The following is a 24,291-nucleotide window of genomic DNA, read 5'->3' as shown; positions in this document are numbered from 1 at the left end:
TTATTTAAAAAATATTTTTTCAACATGTTGCTTTAAATAAACATGGAGACAGTTCCATATTTATGTTGTTTATAAAATAAATATAAGAATTATGCTACATTTTGCTTCTATTTCACTATATTTTGGAAACAAATATTAGTTTATATTATACAATATTGCAAACCATAGGTTTATTTTAGTCATTGCCATTTTTTGCTGGTTGGCAACCATTAGTGAGGGTAATTTGGGTCAACAACAACAAGGCATTTATGCTGCATTATGACAGAAACGGGTCCTTCTTGTGTTCACCATGCTTCATTAAATGTTACAAAGGATCTCCACTGGACAGCGGACTACACTTTGGAAAATCTTCTGCTCTGTAATTGTTTTAGCATGTTGCATTGCTTGATTACATCTACCTTTAAGTGCACAACTGCTTCTCAAGTTTACTAAGAAAAGGCTTTTGAAGTGGTTAGCACTGTTACAGCCCTCTTCTTCAACTTGGGTGTTCGAACCCACTGTGTACTAATAAATTCAGTAGTCTGTAGGCATGCCTGTTTGGTTAACTGATGATTTTAAGGTGACCAATGATGTTTAATGTTTAAGAACATAAAAATGATCTGTTGTGATAGACCAAGGAACACCGCATACCCATCCTTGTGCCTGAGGGGAGCTAGGATTGATCCCAACCATGAACCATAAAATGTATTAACAGTTTTAAGACCACACTTTATGCACCATACTTAAACAGAGGACGTCATTAGAAAAAAGGGAAGAAAACTGGTCACATTTCTATAGTGTCATTTCAAAAGGAAGCAGATAAGAATGACTTGATGGTTAAAGGTTAAGAACTTTTCTTTTTTTTTTACTGCTTCCAGATGAGTTACAGGGCTAGGAGTCTTCTGAACCTGGTGCCTTTATTGCCCTCAATAACTTTTAACCAGCAGCTAATGGCTTCAGAAGTGATGAGGGGAGCTACGGGGGCCTCATCTTGCTTCCTTTACTTTCCTTCTGTCATGAATATATTGTTATAGTAAAGTGGATCAGGAGACCTGTGAATGTAAAAGTAATCACTTACACAAAATGGTCCATGTTTTTCTGCTGATGTTTTTAATATGTTTGCCTCTTGAACACACTCACCAAGATTTTCATTTATTTAAAAAATATTTTAATGCACCATTAATAAAGGGTCCAACGCATTAATACAAGAGAAATATTGCAAATAATATTAAAATAATCATCAAATTAAAAGGAAAAACAATAAAAAATAAATGAATGGAAGGTATGTACATGTTTCCTCCTCATTGAGTAAGGAAACGGAACAACATATTTACAGCTTGGAATCAGTGTGTTTCTACAAGAAACAAACACCTCTACAATATTTACATGTACTTCTTTGTTTTTTTGTTTTTGCTTTTGTTTTTTCCTTTCATCTTTTTCTCCTTTATTAAAGAGGGTTGGTTTGTACTGAAAGGCTTTCATTGCAACAAGAAATATCTTACACATTTTCCTGTTTGGGAAAGAACAAAAAACAGGAGTTTAGTTAAAAGTTCAACATCAAAGTTAAACTTTGGACGGCCATAGCCATGAAAATAAAAAAAAAGACAACACAAAAGGTCACTGAAATCCCCGTCTGCAACGTATCAGAAACTGGCTAGGATTGTTAACCTCGCAGGGACACGGACACTTTCACCTATCTACAATGCAAACAGACTGTAAGCAGGATTTTTTTTTTTTTTTTGAGTTACGATCTTTCAGAAGGGATGACTGAAGTAAAATATAATGCATTCTCATGAATTCTGCAAAGATCTGCAACACAAGGGGAAAACAAGAACTTTAAGTCTTTGAACAGAAACCAAATCAAATAAATGTGCCTTACAAACAGATCTGCCAAGTTTACCTCGAAGGAGTTCTTCTTCTTATTATAACTTTATTTGACTTGGGGCTCTGCTAGAAATGCAAACTTGTAGCAAATGGCTGCAAAGCCAGCAGCATTGTTCACAAACTCACTTGTGTAATTCAGAACTTAACAAAGCAACTAGGGAGAAGGATTTGCAGAAAACGCTTTTGTCAATTGTTTAAACAGGAATTTGTGCGCGTGTTGAAACGAAACAGGGTGATATATTGTAAGCAGCAACAAAACCTTTTCTTGACTTACGTCACTGACATACGTGCTTTTAACCAACAAACGCAACGGCTGTGAAACCAGCGTCATTGCTAATAGGATTGCGTCCTTTGTGAATCTTTAGAATTCACCCACAAACAGGGACGTGACCTTGTCGACAACGAAACATACTTTTGCGACTTCTCTGTTGACACAGCAGATATAGCGTGCCAAATCATCGCTGACAAACAAGCGATTCGAATTATGAACGTATACACTCCCCCTCCATTGTGTTGGTGATAGAAACAGTCATTGACAATTTCTGATCCCACCCCCACTGGACATGTGCTCAACTGCATTTCACAAGCACAGCCCTAATTATTGTAGATGAATAAAGAACCCACAAAGAGCGCACAAATAATTTGTTAAAAGCACCTATGTCAGTATCCATAAGTTTGGAGAAGAACAAAAAAAAAAAAAAAAAAAAAAAAAAAACATAAAAAGGGGAATATAAAAGTTTAGCAGTGGCATTTAAAAAAACCAAAAAAACCAAAAAAACCAAAAAAAAAAAAAAAAAAACACGCACACTGTAAGCTGAAACCTAAATTACACATTTTCACAGTGGGTTAAAACGGCTTTACTCTCATACAGACTGTTGCAAAACAGGAGAGTAACACACAGTGGAGAGAGGAGAAAGGATTTATAGGGCTGGTGGATCACAAAGCCACTGAGGACAGTGGATGGGTACACTGAAGCTCATTTCACTGTAATATACTTACAGCTAATGCAAATAAGTAACAATACCATTAATAACAGCAATAGTAATATAATATAATACTATGAAATGAAATTTAAAAAAAAGCTCCAAAACAACCCTCAGGCTTGGAAATCTTGCATAACTGAAGACCAAATTGATTGAAGTGATTTATCTTAAAAGTTACGCCCTTAGTGAGCGAGTCTAAAAACCCTGAATTTTTCTGGTATTCGTGTGCGTCTCTGTGCGGATTTGTATGGGTGCGTGGTTACAGAAGGAATTCGACACTAGAGGAGTGACTCCTGGACGACGCCGACAAAAGAAAGCCCCTTTCAGACATGACCTCCTTATCATTAACGTGACGGCATCCAAATGCACTGCTTCACATCTGGATAAACACCCTGGCTTCTGTAATTGTCACAAAGAAAATCTTAGAGAGTAGGAGCCTGGCACAACTCTGCTTGCTGCCAAGTCTACAGATAGTTATGCACAATATTATTTTTGCACGTCTTGTGCATGTTTGTGAATTATTAAGTGCCCTAATCAGCAGTAACTTCTGGACGGCATTTTTCCTACCGACTGCTTTTATTAAAGATCAAAGTGTCCCCCACCGATTTGTTTCAGCTACACCCAATAAAGAAAAAAACAATATTTCAGAGGCTGGTTATGAGACGCACAATACAACTTCCACAGCAGCATGCAAACACGTGAACAAGTGCTGCTCTTAGAGATAATGGCAAAGGAAATGAACACCGAAATTGTAGTTTCACTTCACTAAAGTCGTTACTAACAATAGTTATTTACAAAAATATAATCCTTTTGAAAGTAAGTCATGAGGAACATAAAAATGACCCATGTCTGACTGATGCCGTCACTTTAAAAGAGTAATGAAGCCATGTCTGAGAGAGTGCCAATAAACATTTGTCCTTTTTTATTTTTTTCTCCACATTGTCTCCTTTCAAACGGATGCCGGCATGGAATCAGACAAATCCTTCATGCCCTGACTGACGCAACAACTTCCTTGGAGCACCCGGTTTTGTCCAGTAATACTGCCACTAACGAGCTGATGCTAAAGGCCTTGTCATGCATCGAGAGCCAGATGACGCCAATCCATCACCCACTAGCTTGTGGAACTGCCTAGAGAATGAAAACTGCGTGTGAAAAGTGCCAAGTGTGTGCGTGTCTACGTCCTAGGTACTGTGAGGCCGGCTATGAGGCCATGAGGAGGGGCAGCATAGTGTACTGGGGTGGTTCAAGTTACACATTTAGGAGAGCGAACTCATGGGGAAAGGGAGGTTGTTTACGGGTATGGCTGGCCATTGGTAAGTGTGGTAGAGAAGTGCGTTGACTAGTTGAGCGTCCCACGACAGTTCTCCGTTCCGCACAGACAAGGGATCTTGTTCTCCTCCAGTGGGAACTTGTAATCGTACGTGATCTCTTCGTTGACGGCAATGGGTTGCTTTGAGTAGATCACAATCTTTTTCTGGGACTCTATGGTGATGACCTTGGCGTAGCAGTTTGGCTGCAAGGGGGGAAAGCATCGACAGACTGATGGGCGACAGCTGCAGAACTTAACATCAGTCCATATCTAAAGCATGTAAGAGGCAGATCATTGTTGAGTGTTTTCAGACTTACAGTGCAGCAGTGGTTGATGAATCGTGCCAGGTTCCCACACTTGGTGGCATCTATAATCGTATCATGGTCGACTCTGAACAAGTAGCTGCTCCCGATGCCCTGCTGTGCGTAACGCTTCTCTCGATTGTCAGCCACCATCTGCGCATAAAGAACATTTTCTGACTGACCACACCCTCAAAGTGTCTGAAAAACTGCAATTCACATACAGTCATATCAATATTACAATGCAAGAGTAAGGGTCCAACACAGCAGGACTCTTAGAGATTTATTATTTGTATAAGTATTTTACAGATTTGTTTAGATGGCAACAGTGGATAATGAAAACATTTAGATGTCAAGATGGCTGAAAAGTTTCAAAAACCATCACTGGTTAAACACAAAACTCCTTATAAGTCATACCTGTCTTATGTTTTGACCCACATACTCAATGACCATCTCATCAGCAGCAATGGGCTCCATCGCAAACAGGCCCCATTCGTGGATTCGGCTGCGTCCGAAACGAAGCCTCTTCTTTCGGAACTGCATCAGGACAGAGCGGATGTAATTTAAGAGGAGCCTTACTAGCAATAGATATTTTTATAAACTAACCTGTCCTGAATTAACAGACAGCTTTAAGTATTTACAGGCTATATCTTTGTTTTATAATTGGATCTTCAACAATTCAAAAAGGTAAACTAATCCAAGTTGATAATTTGGTGTGAAAACCAGAAAAAAAATAAATTGTTGACTAGAATAAGAACATGCAAAAAAGGCCCACACCCAAAAGTTTGACCACTGACCTACTGTAGTGAGCAGATTTTCTGCACGTTTAGCACAGAGGCAGATCTGTGACCTCGACCCCGGATTTGTGTAACAATGAAAGCCAGAGATACAGCCTCTTTCAAAACCAAACACACACACGCACACAAAAAACGAGACAAGAGCCACCTTCCAAAAAAACGCCTATTCAGACATTGCATTAACAAATAAACAAATTCATCTTGAAACCAAAAGGTAAACCCACCATTGTGAAGGTAAAATTTCTGCATTCAGCCCTGAGTTTCATCTTGTGAAGCTTGGAAAAAACCTTTTGCGAGTTTTGATTAATAAACCACAGAGTTCGTGTCAAAATTGGTCTTGTTTGTAGTCTAAGTCTGGACTTAAAGAAGTCCAGATGCTTTTCTTTCCAAGCTACGATGACCTGGATGACTGAGAACCTTCACAGATGTCTTGTTTGTATTGTGTTTAGACTGTAAAACATGTTGGTATATATCCTACTAAATTCAGCTATGCGCTTCTAAAAGCATGGAATCAGTTTCAGGCTCTGGAAATTTATTCCTTAGATGACCTTTTGATTACACTCGTGAACTGTAAACCATTTAATTTATTGTGTCAGGTGGCATAACTTACAGTGTTTTTGTTTTTTAAGCAAAGATTTTTTTTTTAAAGTTAAATCTGTTGACAAGTCGCAGGTTGCAGTTTAACTTTGTCCTTTAGCTTGTAAGTGACCACATGAATATAGTACTGCTTGTACCTTAAGCTGGTTGAGTTTAAGCAGGTCAGAGTCCATGACAGCAGTGGTGCCGATGACAGTGAGGAGGCGGCGCTGCTCTGAACGTCTCTCTGATAGCACTCGGTTAGCACCCTGCCAGGAAACAAACAAAAGAGCTTCAGAGAGTGCAACGGTTACACTAAGACTTCATCAGATGGCCTTGACGGGTAACAGCATGAACCTCAATTTCCAATACCCCTGCTCTTGTAGCAGAGGTTCATTTGCGAAAGAGATATGACTGGAAAAGTTATTACGCAAGAATAGAAGCAAGTCTGCCCTCGAATACTTCAGTCCCAACTACTGCCTTCCCTCTATTATGGTTCAATAATTAAATTCTTCAGGATGTTAACTTGTGTTCCTTATACATATCAAAAATTACTCTCATAACTACTGTGAAAAAAACTTGAGTGTTAAAGGGAGCCCAGCAGTGTAACTGTAGCACAAATTTCCAAAAACAAGGAAAAGGAATCTATGGAAAAAATGAAGCAGCTGAAACTTCCTTAGAAACAAAATGAACTGACATGTTCTCATGCTACGTCTCAAACATCATTTTAGATTTTGTCAGACTATGCAACTTCTGTGTTTTTACAACCAATTAATGCTTTGCTTTCAGTACTAAACAGATCAATATTACAATCAAGATAATAATCCATGAGATTACATTTCATGTTTCACCTATAAAGCTAAGTGAAACAGCTGTTTCAATGTATCACCATGAAGTTAAATCATGTGTGTCTGTGTTGCTCTGTGTGCGGGGGAGAGATCCTCCTGAGTATCAGTAACTCTTTAAGCCTGCCACAAATCTTTGGTTTGAAAACATAAACAGGGATTATTCATCACGACACATCTCTTTGTTCCTGATATAAGCACATAAAAACCTCAAAGCAGCAGACATATCTCAGTTATTGGGACACTTTGATCAGATAATAAAAGACGCAGACTGATGTGGTGCCCCAGTTACATCTCATTCTGTGCGGAGTCTGAATTAGTCTGTAACTCTAGAAACAGCAAGACTGCATAAAACATGCCACAGTAAAATATAATAATTTGTGTGTATTATTCTAAGGAACTATGCTTGTGTCCATGGAAGCAGTAAGGGAAAGCACAACAGCTAAATGGGAAATACATTACGGAGGAATAAACCTTGCACAGCAACACGATAACGTGGATTTTCCACTCTTAACTCACACAAACACTAAGTGAGCTGATTTTTCAAATGTTCCTGCGTTCCATGACAATCTGGCATTGTGTGGAGGATAACTGGCTGCACATGGGACCAATGACGGTGCATCATATGAGTGTCTGACGAGCATCAAGATCATCACCCCCAAGTGACCCAAACCTTATTTGCAGGCATTATAAAAGAGGAACGTTGCATGATGAAATCATAGAATCATCACAGTAATAGCCATATTTAGGCCTATGATAAATGTGTGGGGCTCTGTGACCCCTCTTACTCCTTTTTTTTCTGCTTTTGACTCTAGGCAGACTTATCAGAAAGCTTTCCCTGCACTTACACCAAAGTAATACTCACAAAGAGCTGAAAATAACTGTTAAAAATACTGTGACGCATTCAGGACACATACTATGTTACTGCCCAGCATTATGCACCGGGCAACCATAGCTCTGTAGGTTAAAGCTGACCACACGAACATATATGCAGTAGGACTATATGCATGTAGTGCAACTGTAATTACTCCTGGCACACAGGAAATGGTTCTCACACATTTTTTTTAATCAGCCATTACTAACAAATAAAAATAAAAAAAATCATCCAAGCTGAACTATATTTAAAGGTTAGCGCAATACAATCAGCAATTCCAACTTATTTTCCCTAAATTCATTCAAACATTTTTATTTTCTCTGTCCACACGCCTCCTTCAGTGGCTTCATGCCCCAGGTCTTTGAAATTAATTGGCTGTAAATAAAAAAAACTGACTTAAAAAAAAATAAATAAATTATTTTTGCATGTCTGTGTTTGCTTTAGGCTGGGAGATGTCTATACTTGAGCAAATCGTGCCTTGGAATACAAAGTGATAAGTGCACAACCGGTCTAGCCTTACTATTTTTGTTTTTTCTAAGTAAATTCTAATGAAGACATAGTGGTTAGTGTGTTTAGTGTAATAAATGCTGCGCTCATGTTTCCTGTTTGTATTTCCAGCTAAGAGGCACCCAATTCAGCAATATTTCATGGAAGTTACAGACTGAACCCAGTCTTTTTTAATGAAAAACACATAAAACATGTATTCAAATCCTCCAATCTTTGAATGTGTGATATTTTCTCCTTTATTTTTAAGAAAGGAGAATTGGTTTAATTCTGGATTGGGAATACATGTGCTGTGCAAATTTCTAGAGCTGTTCAACCATGCTTGACGAAAGTTGGAGTTGCACATTTGCTCTGATTATTCTTTCCAAAACACTTTAAAGGTGTGACACTCACTATGATCAAACTTTTCAGGGAACTTCATAAGAATTTGTGATCGTTAGGATCCTTTGACGTAAATTGGATTCATCATCTTTTGTTCAGGAAGGAGTAATTCACATGTGACAAATCCGGATCTACATCAGGAAAAAAGAATTATGGATTTCCTGTGTCACAAACGGGAATGATCACTGTGCTTTACGTGAAATAACGCCTGGACTGAAACATCCTGCCACTGGCCCAGAGGAAGAATTCACTCTTCAACATTCTCGAAATGCAATAACATTTGTACTGTTTTTGAATACTGACGATAAGATACGTGATATGAACATTAAACTCAAAAGCAGTGGACACAACATACAATTTCAAGTATGTTACAATTATGGCTGCCAACAAAACGGGAAAACAAAGGGAAAACTACACGTTTACATTCAAGGTTGCCGCACTTGTTTCGTCTGTTGTTAAATTCATCACACCCTATCCCCACTCTAAACCCACTTCTAACAGCAAAGATGATGAGAAAAAAAAAGAAAAAAAAATGTCAGTCAGCAAGAAATATTTTTGTTTCAAGTAGTCTTGCAAGGAAAAACAAAAGCCTAATGTTTTCAGACATCACATTATTCCTGTGAACGACCACATTCTGACTCATACAAGCCTGATAAATCAGGAAGCCCGACTAGAAACGACACGCATCTCGCACGTTTCTCCATGACTCTTATTTTCACACAGTTTTTCAGTTTGTATTGTCCTTCTTTTTTTTTTAAGCATGATTATAAATCAATAATTTACTGATTATTATCAGCCCTTATAGCACTGTTGTTGTTTTGTTGAATTTAATGTTCTTTTTACTGACAAAGAATACATGCCATGCTTTAAACATATGAGCAGTGATGTGACTGAAATTAAATATAATTTGTTTTTCCTGCATGAGTCTGTCTCAACCACCAGACAGCACAAATGTAATGCCTAAAACCTCTGTATTGTAAATGTCCACATACTCATCATCTTACTTCTCTGTCATTTGAAAACCCTCACCTTTTTCCATCTCAAATCCTAAAATTACCACTTCAACTAAGCCAAATATGAATCACCTCCATTCCAAATGCCTGAGAGGCACTATCTAGCCAAATGTTGACTTTATAATAATACCCTGAAACAGCTACAAACCCCTAATAATTGATTACTGAGGCAGTGGAGACCAGCAAAATATTTTTCCTGGAAAAAAAAAAAGGTTCAACTGGATATCACATTAAAATTCCATTTAAACCCGGCTTCAACTTTCCACACAATCGAAAGCACGTCCACACCAACGTCTCCACTGCCAATCAGATTTACTGACTTTAGGTTGTGCTGCACGCACAGATTCACTTCACGGGCATTTTATCCTGTTCTTTCAACAACGAATGAAGGATCAAGCACAACAGAATCTCCAATCTCACAAACATTAGATTAGGAGAGTGAACGTTATCTGTGAGCGAGTGAACATGAACATTGAACTGTCCAAGTGCGTCGGCCTGTTACCTGATGCCGACTCGTTTTAAGGAAAAGCCTAAACAAGTTTCGCAAGATATCTCAAGTATTTCAGCAAAGCTTCTCAACTGCTTTAACAGACAAAATCAAACTGATGTGAGAACAACAGATTCAATAAATGGAAAAGAAATAAAAGAAGATGCATCCAAAAAGATTTGGAGTCTGCCTACCGAGGTGTCGACATTCTCCACCTCCCGTATGACCTGCTCGGGTAGGTCAAGGTCCAGGTAGACATCCTTCTCCTTGCGGCTGATGGCGTAGTACCCCTCGCTCCTGGCACAACCGGTCACATGCTCACGAAGCTGCCCATCTGTGTTCTTCTTTTTGCGGCGAGGATTTGGCAAATTGGTTAGTGCAGCCCAAAGGTCAAGGCTGACAACAGGGCACCAAATATCAAAGCATTCCTCAATTTAAAAACGTCACGTTATGCAGACAATTTAGTAAATTCATAACAGTCAGACTTTTTGGATATTGTGTCACTTCCATGTAAATCAAACCTAGTGCCCATACATCTTTGAGGTGAAAGATAATCACTGAAAAGGATATTAGTATGGTTGACCCAATGAGTGTCATTGAGCCAGTCGGAGCTATGGTCATCCTGCAGCAGCTTCTCATAAGTCTTCTTCAAAAACGACAAGTCTTCACCATCCAGACCAGAGTTCCAGATGTCATACAAGATGGTCATCTGCTCAAATTCACTGCGGTTGTCAAACTTCACAGCTGATGGCTCAGGCGCTGGGACAGGTTTCGACCAGTTCTGGGATGTTATTACTCCTGCTTCTTGCAAAAAGAGCCGCTCACTCTTTCTCACTTCTTCAACCAACTCTTCCTCAGTGTCTGAGCTGGACAGCTCCCCAGATTCAAGCTCCTCCACATCCACATCTTTGTCCAAATCTGAGTCCTGCAGGAAAGAAAAAGTCTTTTAGTTTCTAGTCTATGCGGTGTTTACACTAATACAGACTGACACATTGGACATTTCTCTGGCCAGTTAAAGTCATCTAATCCATAACAATATTCATAACTATATTCAGTGACTGAATGTCATTGACATTTTGGTTGAACATAAGTGTTCTTAGAAAAAAGGCACAGGTGTTGTGCCAAGATGCAGTAAAGATCAAAGATTACAATGCAGGGACTCCAGCAACACTTAACGGGAAGAGGATCAACTTTATTGACTGACCAACGCATTTCGCAATTATGTCTCTAAAATGTAGACTTAAAACGAGATGTCTAGAAAGCTTCTCTTTCTTTTGTTGATAAAATAAATTAAATTAATTATCTAGTCCAGTGTTTACTTGGGCATGCCTTAACCAATTTACCAATACCAACCTGTTATATGTCAGCTGGTTTACCTATGAAGATGTGATTGGTTAATTTGAATTTTTTTCTGTTTCCTGCCTTTTATTGAAGCACACTTCTACTATGTGTTACTATGACCCTGATGAAGGCCACAAGCCAAAATGCGTTGGTCAGTCAATAAAGTTGTTCATCTTCCCTTTAAGCGTTGCTGGAGTCCCCGCATTGTGATTATTTTCATCCTCTCCACACACTTTGGAAGCAGGTGAAGTTGTGCCAGAAATTTTTGCAAAGACCAAACCTGAACCTGAGGTAACCTATTGTTTGGAGCACCATCTGGTATTTCAAATACCTATTAGAGAGGAGATGCCTCAGAATCCGTCTGACTAAGTTCAGGGGGTGAAAACAGCAGAGACTCAAAAACAAATCAGAAACTCATCCAAATTGGTACTTTTTCATATATAGTGCACGAGTTGAGACAGTTTAATTCAGACGAAGTCTCTGGACTGTTACCTGCTGTATTTGCAAAAAGCGCCATCGGACATTAGACGTGTCACTGGCAGGTGGCAAGTTTATGGTTAATGAAAACTCATCTGCGCAAGTAAAAGAAGTTTTTTATGATGCAAAGCACCTGGCTGACATTAGCTTTAAGCAATGCTAAGGAAATGTCAGTAATTCTAGTGTGATTGCACCAGTAAGACTGAGAGCAGAGCGCTTCTACAGGGTACACCCTGTTGTTACCCCATCTGTTTTCAGCCAGAACATACCCAAGAATAAAAAAAACAAAACTGTATCACACAGTTCTGTAAATGCAAAAAAACTACATTTCTGTCTACACTGGAAATATATTCCTGGTCTGGAGAGCCCAAAGGTTTACCAGCGGATTCTGATTCTGAAAATTCTTTCGAGACATGTAAAACTCTTCAACTGTACCAATTTCAAAATTCCAACTTTGGGCTTACTGGTAATGAGTCAGTGCTATTGTTGCCTGTGGCATGTTTACGGTTATGACAATCTCAAACATTTACAGGAACAAACGTGACAAATATACCTCTAATTTCCGCTTCCTCTTTTTCTTGCCTGGCTGCTCCTTCTGCTTTTTTGTGTGATGAACCTCAAGGTTTTCTTTATCTTTTCTCTTCCTCTTTTTGCTCTTTTCCTCTTCAGCTTCAAAACCCTTGCCAATTAGGTTCTTCTTCTTTGGTGATGGAGACACCGGCGTAACCTGGCCCGTATCCTCAGAGTCACACATCTCTCCCACTGCAGAAAAGAATTCTCCTGCATCTCCCCGTGACGTAAGTGGATCTCCAATGACTTCCTCTGGGGCTTCCAGCACGCCAGAAATAGAGTTGAGGTCAGCTGGGAGCAAAACAGAAGAATCTTGTCTGGAGGAAGTCCTTTTGGCACCAGTTGGTACTGGTACAACAGGGGGTTTGCAGTAGTTGTGCTCCATAAAGACGATTACAGCCCCTGGACTCATAAGGAGGGCCAGTGACTCTGGGGCGAAGTAATTTCCTTCCATCTTGTGCTCCTCTGCTTCATCAGATGTTTCTGTCTCCTCTGAGTCTCCAGGATCAGGGTCCATTTTCAAAGCCACATCAGCTAACACAGAAAGGTCAGTTGTTGAAGCAGAGGCCAGCTGCAGGAGGCTGGAGGCCCCAACCTGTTCTCTTAGTCTTAACCTCTGCTCACTTTCTTCCTCATCCTCATCTTCCTCTCTGAGAGAGTGACAGGAAGAAGTAGACAGGCTAGATGTCCGTGGTCTGCCTCTGGACCTTTTGTTGACAGATGGTGGTGCTGGGGCCTCCTCAAAGGCCATCCTACACATAGAGGCATGGTCCAAAGGCAGGTTCTGCACAGTGCGGCACACCATAACAGGAGGAGCAGGAGATTTGGGAGACTCTTTGCCTGCACCGCGTTTGCTAGGGGATTTGACTGGGGTAGTCTGGGGAGAAATGAGGGGTCCTCTCTTGGTCTCCTCGGTATCTTGGGTTCGTCCAGATGGGGGCACAATGAGAGCATTCCCTTCGCCTGGTTTAGAGGCAAAGGGAAGCAGCTGGATGCCCTGACTGGGACGAGATGAATTGGGTGAGGTTGCAATGATGGGTGAGTCTGGAAGCCTGCCTGAAAGGAGGGGAGATTCACCCGAAACTTGAGACGGAGATGGTGGTGCAGCTGGCAATTGCATTTTGCTTTCGTTCTCGTCTGTAGAGAAGGAGACTGTCTTTTTGCGCTTCTTGAGAGGGGGCACAAGAACGATAGGGGATGTAGGGCGTGGGTATGGTGGTGAGGGGGGATGTTTGGTAGGCGCCGTTGTGTCTGCCTTGCCATCTTTTGTATCACCTGAGAAAAGATACAAGTTTTCAAAGATTGAACTCGAACTGAAGCAATTATGTTACTGGTGCTTTTTGGTGATTTATAACAACTTCTGACTAACCTGTTTTGACCTCTGCCTTTGGAACAGCTGCATTATTTTCCCTGAGAAAAACAAAACAAGCATTTGAGTGTTGAAAAGTACAACATTCATTGTTATATAATTCTGATTACAGCAGTACAAGTGATGTACCTCTCATTGTCTTTCTCAGTTGTGCTATCCATAGTTGACTCATCCATGCTGTCTGGTCCTTCACTCTCTGCCCGCTCTCCTTCCTCTTCATCTTCATCCTCTTCTGAGGATGAAGATGAAGATCCTGAAGATGAAGAGCCTTCAGAAGAGGATGAGAGGCTCTCGTCATCACTGTCTGCACTGAGGACATCATCTAAAAAAATAAAAAAAAGTCAATGTAAACAGTCATGATAGCTGAAAATAAGAACAAAGTTATGAGATTCCTGTTTGTGGTTTACCATCAGACTCTTTTCCACTTTCGTCTTCCTCATCCTCCTAAACATGGGGGGGAAAAAAAGTTGTCATCACAACAATATAATCACAGTGACATCCTGCCATCTACAGGTGAGGACAGAATTTGTAACCCTGCTATGAAAATTTCTTTTTATTGCATTCAATTCACTACAGAACTATTTCCTAAGTGGTGTTAAAGAGAGCATGGAATTTTTAAACACAGCTTTTCCAAACATATTGTTTTTTTTTTGGATGCTTACATTATTTTACTTTGCACACAGATTTCATAAAAACGACCAGGGTTATTACCCCCCTTGATATTAATAATCAACTGCGTATCCTTTTCCTGGATAACAGCCTGCAGTTGTTTGTTATAGTTTTCATCAAGTCACACACACACACACACACACACACACACACACACACACACACACACACACACACACACACACACACACACACACCCTGAGCAATCGCAGCCCATTCTTCTTTGGCAAATCTCTCAAACTCCTCCAGAGATTTAATGGGTTTTCTGGCACAGACCTCAGTCTACAGTTCACCCCACAGATTTTCAGTGGGACTCAAGTCAAGGCTCAATGTTAACTTGGCTTTCTGTACCAGGAACAACCCATGCTTGGGTGTTGTTGAGTTGGAGAACAAAGCTTATGTTCTACAAACATAAGCATTGTCTCCATGGCCAAAGAACTCTACTTTTGTCTCATCTGACCAAAGGAAACATTTCTTTGGTTCCAACTTTGCTTAGTCATTCACTAGTGTCTTGGCAGTTGTTAATGGGCTCTTTAGACACCTCAAACCCATGCTTGTTTTAGTACTGCATGCAAATTGGAAAATAACCTTCAGTTTGAACCTTCACAAAGTCAAAGCACATCATTGCACAGCAGTGGTTTGTGCTATGGCTCAATAAAAAGGTCTCATTTTCTGGCGACTTATAAAGGTGACACTGGTAATTTTTGATTTCTCAAAAAATTGTTATTGTGTGTAAAAACAAATCAAGAAACAACTAACTTATGGTTTCTAAAAAAATTTAAATAAATAGTATCCTTACAAGTGCTATGTTAAAAATCCCTTGTACGTTTTAAAATAATGGTGATCACCAGTTCTACCCCTTAGCCTCCTAATAGATGCACATATAGCATAAATTTGAAAATCCTAGGCGACTTCCTTCTTGAGTTATTGTATTCACAGGAGTTTCAGAAGATCAAGGTCACCGGGAGTCAAACTCATGTGAGATTTTTAGTTGATGCACCAGTGGTATGAATTTCAAAATCCTATGCTGCCTCGTTGACGTCGCAAACTTGGGATGCCCGCCTGCCTGCCCAATGGGGTGACAGCAACATCCCATCAGCCTTTTACAGCTGAGAGGTAGAAACTACTTTGGAAAGTTTTGAAAACAACTTTAATTTTCATACGAGGCTAATAATTTTGTTCTTATCTGTAGCCAACTAAAATAAATGACAACATGAATTATAAACTCATGTTATCACATTCATATATTCTAATAATCTAAAGTCATTTTTTAAAAATTGTGTTTTAATCTTGAATCACAATTTTAAAACAAACAGACAAACCTTTTCAGTAGAAGAACCATCAGATGTTTCTTCTCCCTCACTGTCAAGCTCCCAGGGTTTCCGATTTCTTGGCTTCTTTTTCCTCCTCTTGTTGTCCCTTTCAGCTCCATGCCTGTCTGCCTCTGGTAATCTCTCGTCAGCAGCTGAAAACAGGATAATTTAAGACTTACATGGAGCAGATCAAGTAATCCAACCTTTTTTTAAAGCCTGAATTACAGCTGAGCAAACCTTCATCATCTTCGTCCGGTGGTGTTGAGGGCCGTGGCCGTTTCATGTCGCCCTCTTCAAACTCTAGAGGTTCTTTCCGTTTCACCTGCATAGTTCAAAGTGTTTTTTAAGAATAAAAACCCCCCAAAAACCCCCAAAATTGACTTTACAAAGTCTGACTATTTTTCAGAACTAGAGGAAGTACCACAAACTGACAACACCAAACACTTGTGCACTTTTTGAATATTGTGGTACCACATAAAAATTCAAAATATTAGAATGACAATATCAGATATTTTAAACTACTCTTGACACCATTTATTGACTTAAGCTTGACATATACTGTGCTGAACATTTATACAGTATGGTTTACCTGTGACAGCCTTAAATGTAGCTTGAAGAGTATCTAATAAGAATTCCAACTACACAATGCACCAACACAATCATTATTATTGGTCCATTTGGTACTAACATGCACTGTAAATACTGCACTATTGACTGAGAAACAATAAGCAGGAAAACAGCATGATGATAATGCAGTGAAACTTATGCCGTTTTATTATGTTCATGTCACATTCAGTTCATGTATGAACAAAATTACTGTCTTTTCTAACTCCTGACACTGGACAGGTCTCCCTTGTAAAAACAGAGTTCAGTACAACTAAATAAATTCTGTATTTATTAGGTCCAACATGGAGAACAGTTTCAGTTACCATTTAGTGACATCAACAAAGTGCCTCAACAAGGTGACATACAAGCACCACTGCCACCTAGTGTTTTGGTGGTGTAATGGCAAATGAGACACAAACAAACATAAAATATGAAGGCAGTATAGATTCCATACAGTAACATGGAGATGAAACCAAAATCTGCAGCAATAAAGTACTGTTACCTTGAAAGAAGGCAGTCGTAGTGCTCCACGGAGAGAAAATCCCTCCATGCCACCACTCTTTGCCCAATCCACAAGAGACATGAGAGGCTCCCGTGGACGGTTGACCTTTTCCTCTTTTTTCTCTTCATCCCGTAACGCAGAAACCCCCCTAACCATCGTCTGGAATGGCTACAAAAAGTAGACATTTACAGAAGATATTACGTTTTTCTGGCCTCGTAACAACAGGCTTTCTTTTATATAGTTAACTGACTAATAAAAGCATCATTAAACTGAGATGAAATAGTAACAGGAATGACATCTTTCATTAAAACAAAAAAACAAAAAAACATGCTAATTATAAAAAAATCAATTACAGTTAAATGGAGGAAGCACATACATAAACTAGTAAAATTATTAAGTAACAGGGTGGGCCTATTTATTTTATTTTACATGCACAAAAATTAACTGCAACCTTAGAAAGATGACCTTCATTATTGTTGAGGCTGGGCTTCCTTACCTTGGCCTTGGTCTCTTTCCGCTCCCACCACTCGTCAAAGGTGGCAAAGGCTACATTCTCCACCATCTTGCGGTTCAGGTCCCTTTGCATGATGTTCTTCATTTCTTGGATAAGAGTGGCCAAGACCATCTGCACTGTGGCTTCATGAGGATTCTCTGCCAGCATGGACATCTCCTCCCCTGGAGCCCTGTACTCATCTCCATCCCCAGGCAGCATCGTGCCATAGCCAGGTGGGGGCATATAAGATGGGTAGTGTGGCGGTAAGACATGTGGAGGCCAGCCACTGTGTGGAGGCGGGATACCATGGTGTGGATGGGGTGGTATTTGAGTGCTGTGGGGATCGGGGTAGGGATAGGTCATGTGGGGTGGCATGTATCGGTGGTCTTGGTCATAATGAGTGCCTGCCCCATTGCCCTCTTGGTCCATGTAGGGGTGGTGTGTGTGATGTTGTGGAATAGAGTGGAGATGGTAGGAATTGTAGTCTGCAGTAGCTGCCTCACCCGGGCCTGTGGTGCCATTGGATGAGGACATGCGCAGCTGGTGTAGGCGACTTAACATGTGGGTCTGCATTTGGAAAGACATAGGGGTTCCACCACTGTACTGGTTCATCAGCTCCATGGAGCTGGCATAGTCATACATGTGGTGAGGCATGGGGGGAGGATACTCAGGATGCAGCTCCATGTGAGGAAGGGGAGGAATCCCTGGTGGAGGTGGGGGTTGTAGGGAGTAACCAGGGGGTGGTGGAGGGGGCAGATGAGGGGGGTAGGATGGTATGGGAGGGTGCATGGAGGTGCCAAAGTGCTGTGCAGAGTCAGAGATGGGTGGGGGTGAAGATGAGGGGTCTGTTGTTTGTGAAGTCATGGCAGCCTGAGATGAAGAAGGTGAGGATCCTGAGGTGACTGATGGCTGGTGGGTGGTCACGGTTGTTATGGTCGTAGTCTCCTCCTCCTCATCTGAGATCTCCATGTCTTCTCCTGAGGAATGAGGAGAGGCCTGAAAGAAAACAGAATTTACTGTCTTAAGTTGAGAAACCACCCACATATTGAAGCAAATTCTCAAAATAACACTTACTGAATTATTTTTCTGTCCCACTTTTCTAACATAGAAACGGGCACATTAAAAGCAAGAAACCAAAACATGAACATTATGTTTGACAGCACTCAGAATGTTAATCACTGTGTCGGTACTGAGGAGGTTTTTATTCATTTCCACCAAATATTTATTTCTCTGCCCACAGACAGGTATTTCTGGGTGACTATCAAAACAACTGATTCTATTTATAAAAATAAATTGAATCAGGACAGATCATACCTGACTCTGTCCATTAAAAGGTGGTGTGTGCGCTCCTGTCCGGCTCTGTGCATCAGCAGATCCAGCCTGTGAAGACTCTTCCTGCAATACTCCAGGACCAGCTGGGCCGACTTGGGCCTGAGTTTCCTCTGGGGGTGGGATGTGGGGAGAATAAGTAGAAACGGGTGGTGTAGATGCTGTAAGTACTGTGGGGCTCTTCCTGCCTTCTCCCCCTTTTCCCCTTTTTCTTCCTCTGTGGCCATCTCTGTCTCTTTCCCCTTTCCTCCTGTGGTCTTTCTCGCCATTGTCCCCCACCTGTTCCCGCTCCCCTTTCGCATCACTTGACCCACGTCTTGTTCCAGCTCCACTTCCATGCTTCTCCTCTTTCCTATCCTCCTCATCTTCTTCATCAGAGGCAAGAAAAGAGAATTTAGCTTTTTGTTCCTTCAAAAGCATCTCAATACGAGAGTCCAGACTGCTGCTGTGGTAGACAAACGGTAAACTCTCATTGGTGGAATCTGGCTCTGGGGAGGACGAGTCCCTTTGAGGGGGTGGAGGGGAGCTAGAAGAAGATGAAAGATGGTGGGGAAGGGAAGTAGAAGAAGGAGAATTAGAAGAGGAAGCAATGGTGGGGTGGGGCGGAGAAGAAGGCGGGGGTGTCTTGGGTGGGGCAGGTGGGGTGCTGGGACGACGTTTGGGTTTTGTCCATTGTTCTTCACCAGCAGGACTATCCTGGTTGAAGTCCAGTGTTCCAAGTGTTTCTGCTACAGCTGCTGCAATAACAGAAGCTGGTGGGAGAGGAGGTGTAGGAGGTGGAGGGAGAGCACTGTGGTGACCATGGTAGTCTTTTTCAGCACCTAATGAAGGCAGAGAACCCCTCTCTGTGAGACTTGTGCTCCCTAGGCGAGTGGAAACGTCCAATCCCTGAGGAGGGGCTGGGGCAGGCTCTTTGGAGGAGTATGTAGAGTAAGATGATGGGGGAGGAGACATGCTGTTAGATGAAGAGCGGTACGAGTTGGAATTGTACCTGGGATCCGAACTGTTAGAGTAGTCACTGTCCCTGTCTCTATCTCGATCTCTGTCTCTGTCTCTGTCCCGGTCATGGCTGCTTCTTCTGCGGCTGCTGCTGCCATGGTGGTTGTGAGAATGGTGGTGGTTGCGGTGTCTCTGGTGGCCGTGGTCACCTGACCGAGAGCCCAGGCTGTCTCGCCTGTACCCCCTGTCATCCCTGCGATCTGAATGGTGGTGGGAATGATGGGAATGGTACTTTGAGGAAGAGTTTGTGTCTTGCTGGTGATGATAAGATGACCTCCTGGAACCAATCCCCGCTGGCCCATACCGTCCCCCTGAGTCTCTTTCACGCTCCCTCTCCCTTTCTGACATTAGGGGCTGATCATATTGGTTGGCAAGAGGTGGTGGGGGCATTGAGGAGTGGTGTGCCATGTGTGGCCCAGGTCCTCCAACATTAGGGTAAGGGGGGTAGCATGGTGGCTCATTGGGACGGTATGATGTTGTTGGGGGGTACATAGGACGACCCCGGTGATACACTGAAGGTTCCTGTGCATCATCAGAGTAGCGTGACACTTTGTATCCTCCAACCGTCGAGGAGACTGCAGAAGACGAAGATGAGGAAGGTAACATGTCCTGGGGAGGGTAGCCGCTGCCCATTGTGCCAGTATTGTAACCAGGATGCCTAAAATGCAGAAATGAGGAATTTATATATGAACCACTAAGTCAATCAATGATGCTTTTTGACTTTATGTGAAAAGGTAAAATGTGGTTTGTGTTGTAACGTCATTTAAATGTTTTTGTTTTAAAAGGGATGACATGAGAAGGATTTTGAGGTTGACATACAATACATACATACAGTGAAATCTAATTGTGGCAAATACTATTGGAAACTCAATGTCGCACAACTGAAACAAACAACCTGAGAGCATTTCCCTCCTCTGTGCAAGCCAAGCTAACAAAGGACACAATAAACAAAAACAAAAAAAATGATGAAAGATGATAAGACCAGACCAGGTCTTTTGTACCAAAAATTTCCCTTCATATCATTTGCACCAACAAGTTCAGGAAAGAAGTATATGGTAAAATATGGTGGAGGCTCGGTTATGGTTTGGGACCGTATTTATAATTATTAATGCAGAAAAGTACCATCAGATTTTGATCCACCACTCAGTACCATCTAGAAAGTGTCTGGCAATAGCTTCATTTTTCAGCATGACAATGATCTCAAGCATACTGCCAATCCAGTAAAAGCATAGAAACACAATAAAAGCAATAACAAAAAATGGACACCATCAGTCATGGACTGGTCTTTCCAATGCCCAAACCTCAACATTACTGAGGAAACAGAGAAGGAACAAATGACAGCCAACATCCAAATAAGAGCTTAGATATGACCTTCAAAAAGTCTGGAGAACTATTTCTGAAAACTACTTAAGTAAATTACAAGAAAGCTTGCCTCAGAAGGTTCAGGCTATGTGGAAAAATAAAAGGTTTTCAAAACAAATATTTCAAGACTATCGAACTTGTTAGAATTGTACAAATCTTGTTTTTTTGCCTCATATACTGTATTTTCATGTATGACTGCATGTTTAAAAAAAAATCGCTGCATCCATTTCTCATTTTCCTAGCAAAATATATCGAAACAAGGGGTGCCTCAGTCTTTTCCACAGTACTTTGAACCAAACCACAACAGTAAGACCACTTAAGGTAAATTTTATTCAAGATGCTTTGTTCCAGTTAATTATCAGAAACTAACCTTCCACCAGCATAGCCCGAGTCTTGTGAAAAAGGGGTCCCAGATCTTGAGCTGTAAGGTGTTCCTCCCCCACCCTGAGATGACGCAGAGGAGCTTGGGGTGTAAGGACCTGCCATGGAGGAGGGGGGCGTGTCTAGACGCTGATCATAGCTAGTCTCTACAGAAGGTGTGACATTTCCCGATGTGAGGGCCTGGACCCCTGCTGCCAAAACTGCAAGCTCACTGGAAAGCCTTCGCCTCATTTCTGATGGCTATGGAAACAGAGTAAAAATGTATAAAATTAAATGCATCTTCATTCAGATTACCACTCAAGCATGACATCACTAAATAAGTGAAGAGATGTTTGTGCAGTCACAATACCGTGTCAGGCTGTGGCTGTGTTGTAGCCTGAGGCTGAAGCCTGTCTGTCAAAGCCTTGCCTCCTAGAGGCACTGTCTGAGGAGTGTAGGACCCATTTACTATCAGGTCATAATATTTCTGCCTCTGTTGACCTGTATAAAAATAAAAGTCACAGCTATTTAAATGCAAGCTCTCAAACCGAATCAACAGACAAACAATTTATATCTAACATGGTTTGTATGAAAAACTTTAGATTTAACTGCAGCTTAAGTTTTTTCTGTGTCACTTGACTGTTTTGTTAGCAAGTCTTCTTCCTTTGAGGAACTGCTCAAAAGATTACATGAAAAAGTGACTCTCTTTGTCTTTTGATTTAAAATTGCAAACTGCATATAAAGAAACTGCCCAAAGCATCACTGTAACAATGTGCATCAGATGGCAAAGAGGAGACATTTTAACTTACCTTTTATATCCAACTGAGCATGAATGATGTTCCCCATGACAGAGGTGTTGTGCAGGTGCTTGACTGTGTCCTTGGCTCCTCTGGTGCTGGTGAACAATACTCGGGCCAGGCCTAGGTGCTTTCTAGTCTTGGGGTGAAACAGAATCTCCATCTCCTCCACCTCACCAAACTTGGCACACATTTCTGCCAAGAAGGGTTCCTTGATGTTGTCATTGAGTCGAGCAAAGGTCACCTCCTTGAGAGGTATGGGACCCACATAGAACTCATCAAGCTGCGGTAACAAATTAAAGGATCAGTGAAAAGATAATCAAACAGAAAGCTCCCGAGACGTGTCAAATGAACACTAATCCAAGTATTCTCACCTTAAACTTTGGCACTGGCAGAGACAGCTCTGTATATCTGGACCACAGTCTCCGGGGTCTTGGATCTCGCAGTTCTCCCACAGGTGGAAATCCAGAGTCCTGGGGACGAAAAATAAACAGCATGCAACATACAAACAATAGTCGAAATGATTGAAGATAAAATAAATAAATGTGAACATTAACTCACTGGCACACTGAAATGCACTCCATCATATCTGTAGATCTTCTGGGTGACACGCCTAATGGCTGGGTCCTGGACGAGTTTGTAGCTTTTCCACTGCAAACTGACAGCTTTTTGTGAATCTGCCCCACCGTCTGGATCCATCCTACAACTGTCACACAAAGAAAGACCACCATTACACACACAGTGCAGAAGCTACTGATAGAAGAAGAAAAGAAAAAAAAGACCGGGCATCAGCACAGGGAAGTAAGCTTTAAAAAATCCCTGCGGAATTAAGCCAAACAGATACAAAGTGCTGCAGTAATTACAGACTATGAGCACTCTGTATGGCAACCTGTCAGGCTAGCGAGCTGCGTCACATCAGCTGCTAACGATCAACTTTTCGGACATCTATATTTCAGTTGTAGTTCTTCTTGCATGGGTAAAATAAGTAAATTAAACAGACTAGCAAATGGGACGCTCTTAGCCGCGGATATGATGCCGTGTGCTGTCAAAACAATGATCACCGTTACGTCACTGACCATATACTTCAGCTAGCCACCTGCTGTTAGCAACGGCTAACCTAGAATATGCAAACTGCTGCTTTCCGGCATCATGACAGATTTCACGTTCCACGCATTGAATCGGGCTTCAGAAACACTCAGTAAAACGCCCACCTATCCGTTTCTCTCACCTCAGATCAGAGCGATGTGATTGTAAATTAGTTATGCCTTCTCGTTTTAGCTAGGGCAAGTCAACGGTACGGTAAGCTAATGCTAGTTAGCAAGAACATCACGTTAGGAGTTAAAACTGTGCACTTCATGTCCCTCAACCCACAGCGATAAAATGTTACCAGTTACGTGCCTCACTACGAGGATCTGTAGACTCGTTTCACCTTCAGTTTAATTAAATTCAGACCCCTCTCCTCTTCGACACCTACTGCCCGCTCATCCGAAAGTAGCAACCCGCCGCTACAGTGTAGGCAGCTCCAGCCAGGCCCGGGAGACGAACAAGAAAAACACTGAGTTCCTAACAGAAACGGCTCACCTCCGGCCCGGCTTTAACGCAAAACCGACGAGCTAAAACGATACCGCTACCATTCCGACAGTTAGTCAAAACAGCAACGCGCCTGTTCGAGCAACGGAGCCATTGTTTTCGCTTCGAAATCCTGACATTGTTGAGAGAGCGGCCATCGCGTAACTAACCTGAAAGCCTCGCCTGTTCTCCATCAGTGTGTTCAAAATGCAACCTGCGATTACTCACCGGCACTTTCGTCAAAGCTGAAACTAAATACAGGGAACTTTCACATTGACACATAACACTGTACACACAACAGCATTAAAAATTGTTAATGTAAATAAAGTCATTTGTTTTATTCAGCGTGAAATTTACGCATTTTTAAAAATTGGTTTGAATCTGCTCCTACATTCGCAAGTATAAAAAATGGCCAAAGGTCCCTCTAGCGGCTGATAAGCAAACCTACCTCAAAATTACTGTCAAATATAATTTATTGTATATTAAAATCTTTCAAGGCTCATATTATACTTGTAGTGAACACTTTAAAGGAATTTATTTCAACATATTAAGTGTATTTATACCGCTACATCTTGAAGAATTTAATTACTTGCCACATACACAA

The 24,291-nt window shown here is 41.3% G+C and overlaps 1 protein-coding gene across 4 annotated transcripts; it reads right to left on the bottom strand.

Moving 5' to 3' along the window:
• Positions 1–1,069: 1,069 nt before the first annotated feature.
• On the bottom strand, positions 1,070–23,999 carry setd1a (SET domain containing 1A, histone lysine methyltransferase). Of its 4 annotated transcripts, none has more exons than XM_086289974.1 (21): positions 23,858–23,999; positions 22,680–22,824; positions 22,493–22,591; positions 22,131–22,401; positions 21,692–21,822; positions 21,332–21,582; positions 18,586–20,257; positions 17,275–18,267; positions 16,779–16,946; positions 15,908–15,992; positions 15,680–15,822; positions 14,096–14,132; positions 13,818–14,010; positions 13,689–13,729; positions 12,303–13,594; positions 10,502–10,856; positions 10,126–10,307; positions 5,986–6,096; positions 4,872–4,991; positions 4,473–4,610; positions 1,070–4,359 (listed from the first exon to the last, which is right to left on the bottom strand). In XM_086289974.1, the coding sequence occupies exons 2-21, from the start codon at positions 22,815–22,817 to the stop codon at positions 4,186–4,188; spliced, it is 6,594 nt and encodes a 2,197-aa protein (XP_086146100.1). In that variant the 5' UTR covers positions 22,818–22,824; positions 23,858–23,999; the 3' UTR covers positions 1,070–4,185. The 4 variants fall into 4 exon arrangements, with proteins under 4 accessions (XP_086146100.1, XP_086146097.1, XP_086146098.1 ...); XM_086289971.1 differs by lacking the exon at positions 23,858–23,999 and adding an exon at positions 23,517–23,851; XM_086289972.1 differs by lacking the exon at positions 23,858–23,999 and adding an exon at positions 23,548–23,851.
• Between the last annotated feature and the right edge of the window lie 292 nt (positions 24,000–24,291).

This window comes from Aulonocara sp. 'chitande type north' Nkhata Bay, linkage group LG4 (assembly GCF_057382095.1).
Source record: "Aulonocara sp. 'chitande type north' Nkhata Bay isolate Kocher_YH1m ecotype deep benthic linkage group LG4, A_spYH_male_GT1.1, whole genome shotgun sequence".
In the NCBI taxonomy this organism is placed as follows: Eukaryota; Metazoa; Chordata; class Actinopteri; order Cichliformes; family Cichlidae; genus Aulonocara; species Aulonocara sp. 'chitande type north' Nkhata Bay.
This window is presented reverse-complemented; position numbering and strand designations above follow the sequence as displayed.

What these genes read in the sequence shown, in the direction of transcription:
- setd1a (XM_086289974.1), bottom strand. Translation starts at nt 22,817, where the DNA reads ATGGATCCAGACGGTGGGGCAGATTCACAAAAAGCTGTCAGTTTGCAG. An exon ending in CTTTTAATGGACAGAGTCAG is followed by an intron (nt 18,268 to 18,585) that starts GTATGATCTGTC and finishes GTTTTCTTTCAG; the next exon opens with GCCTCTCCTCATTCCTCAGG. An exon ending in TGGGTCAAAACATAAGACAG is followed by an intron (nt 4,611 to 4,871) that starts GTATGACTTATA and finishes CTTTATGCGCAG; the next exon opens with ATGGTGGCTGACAATCGAGA.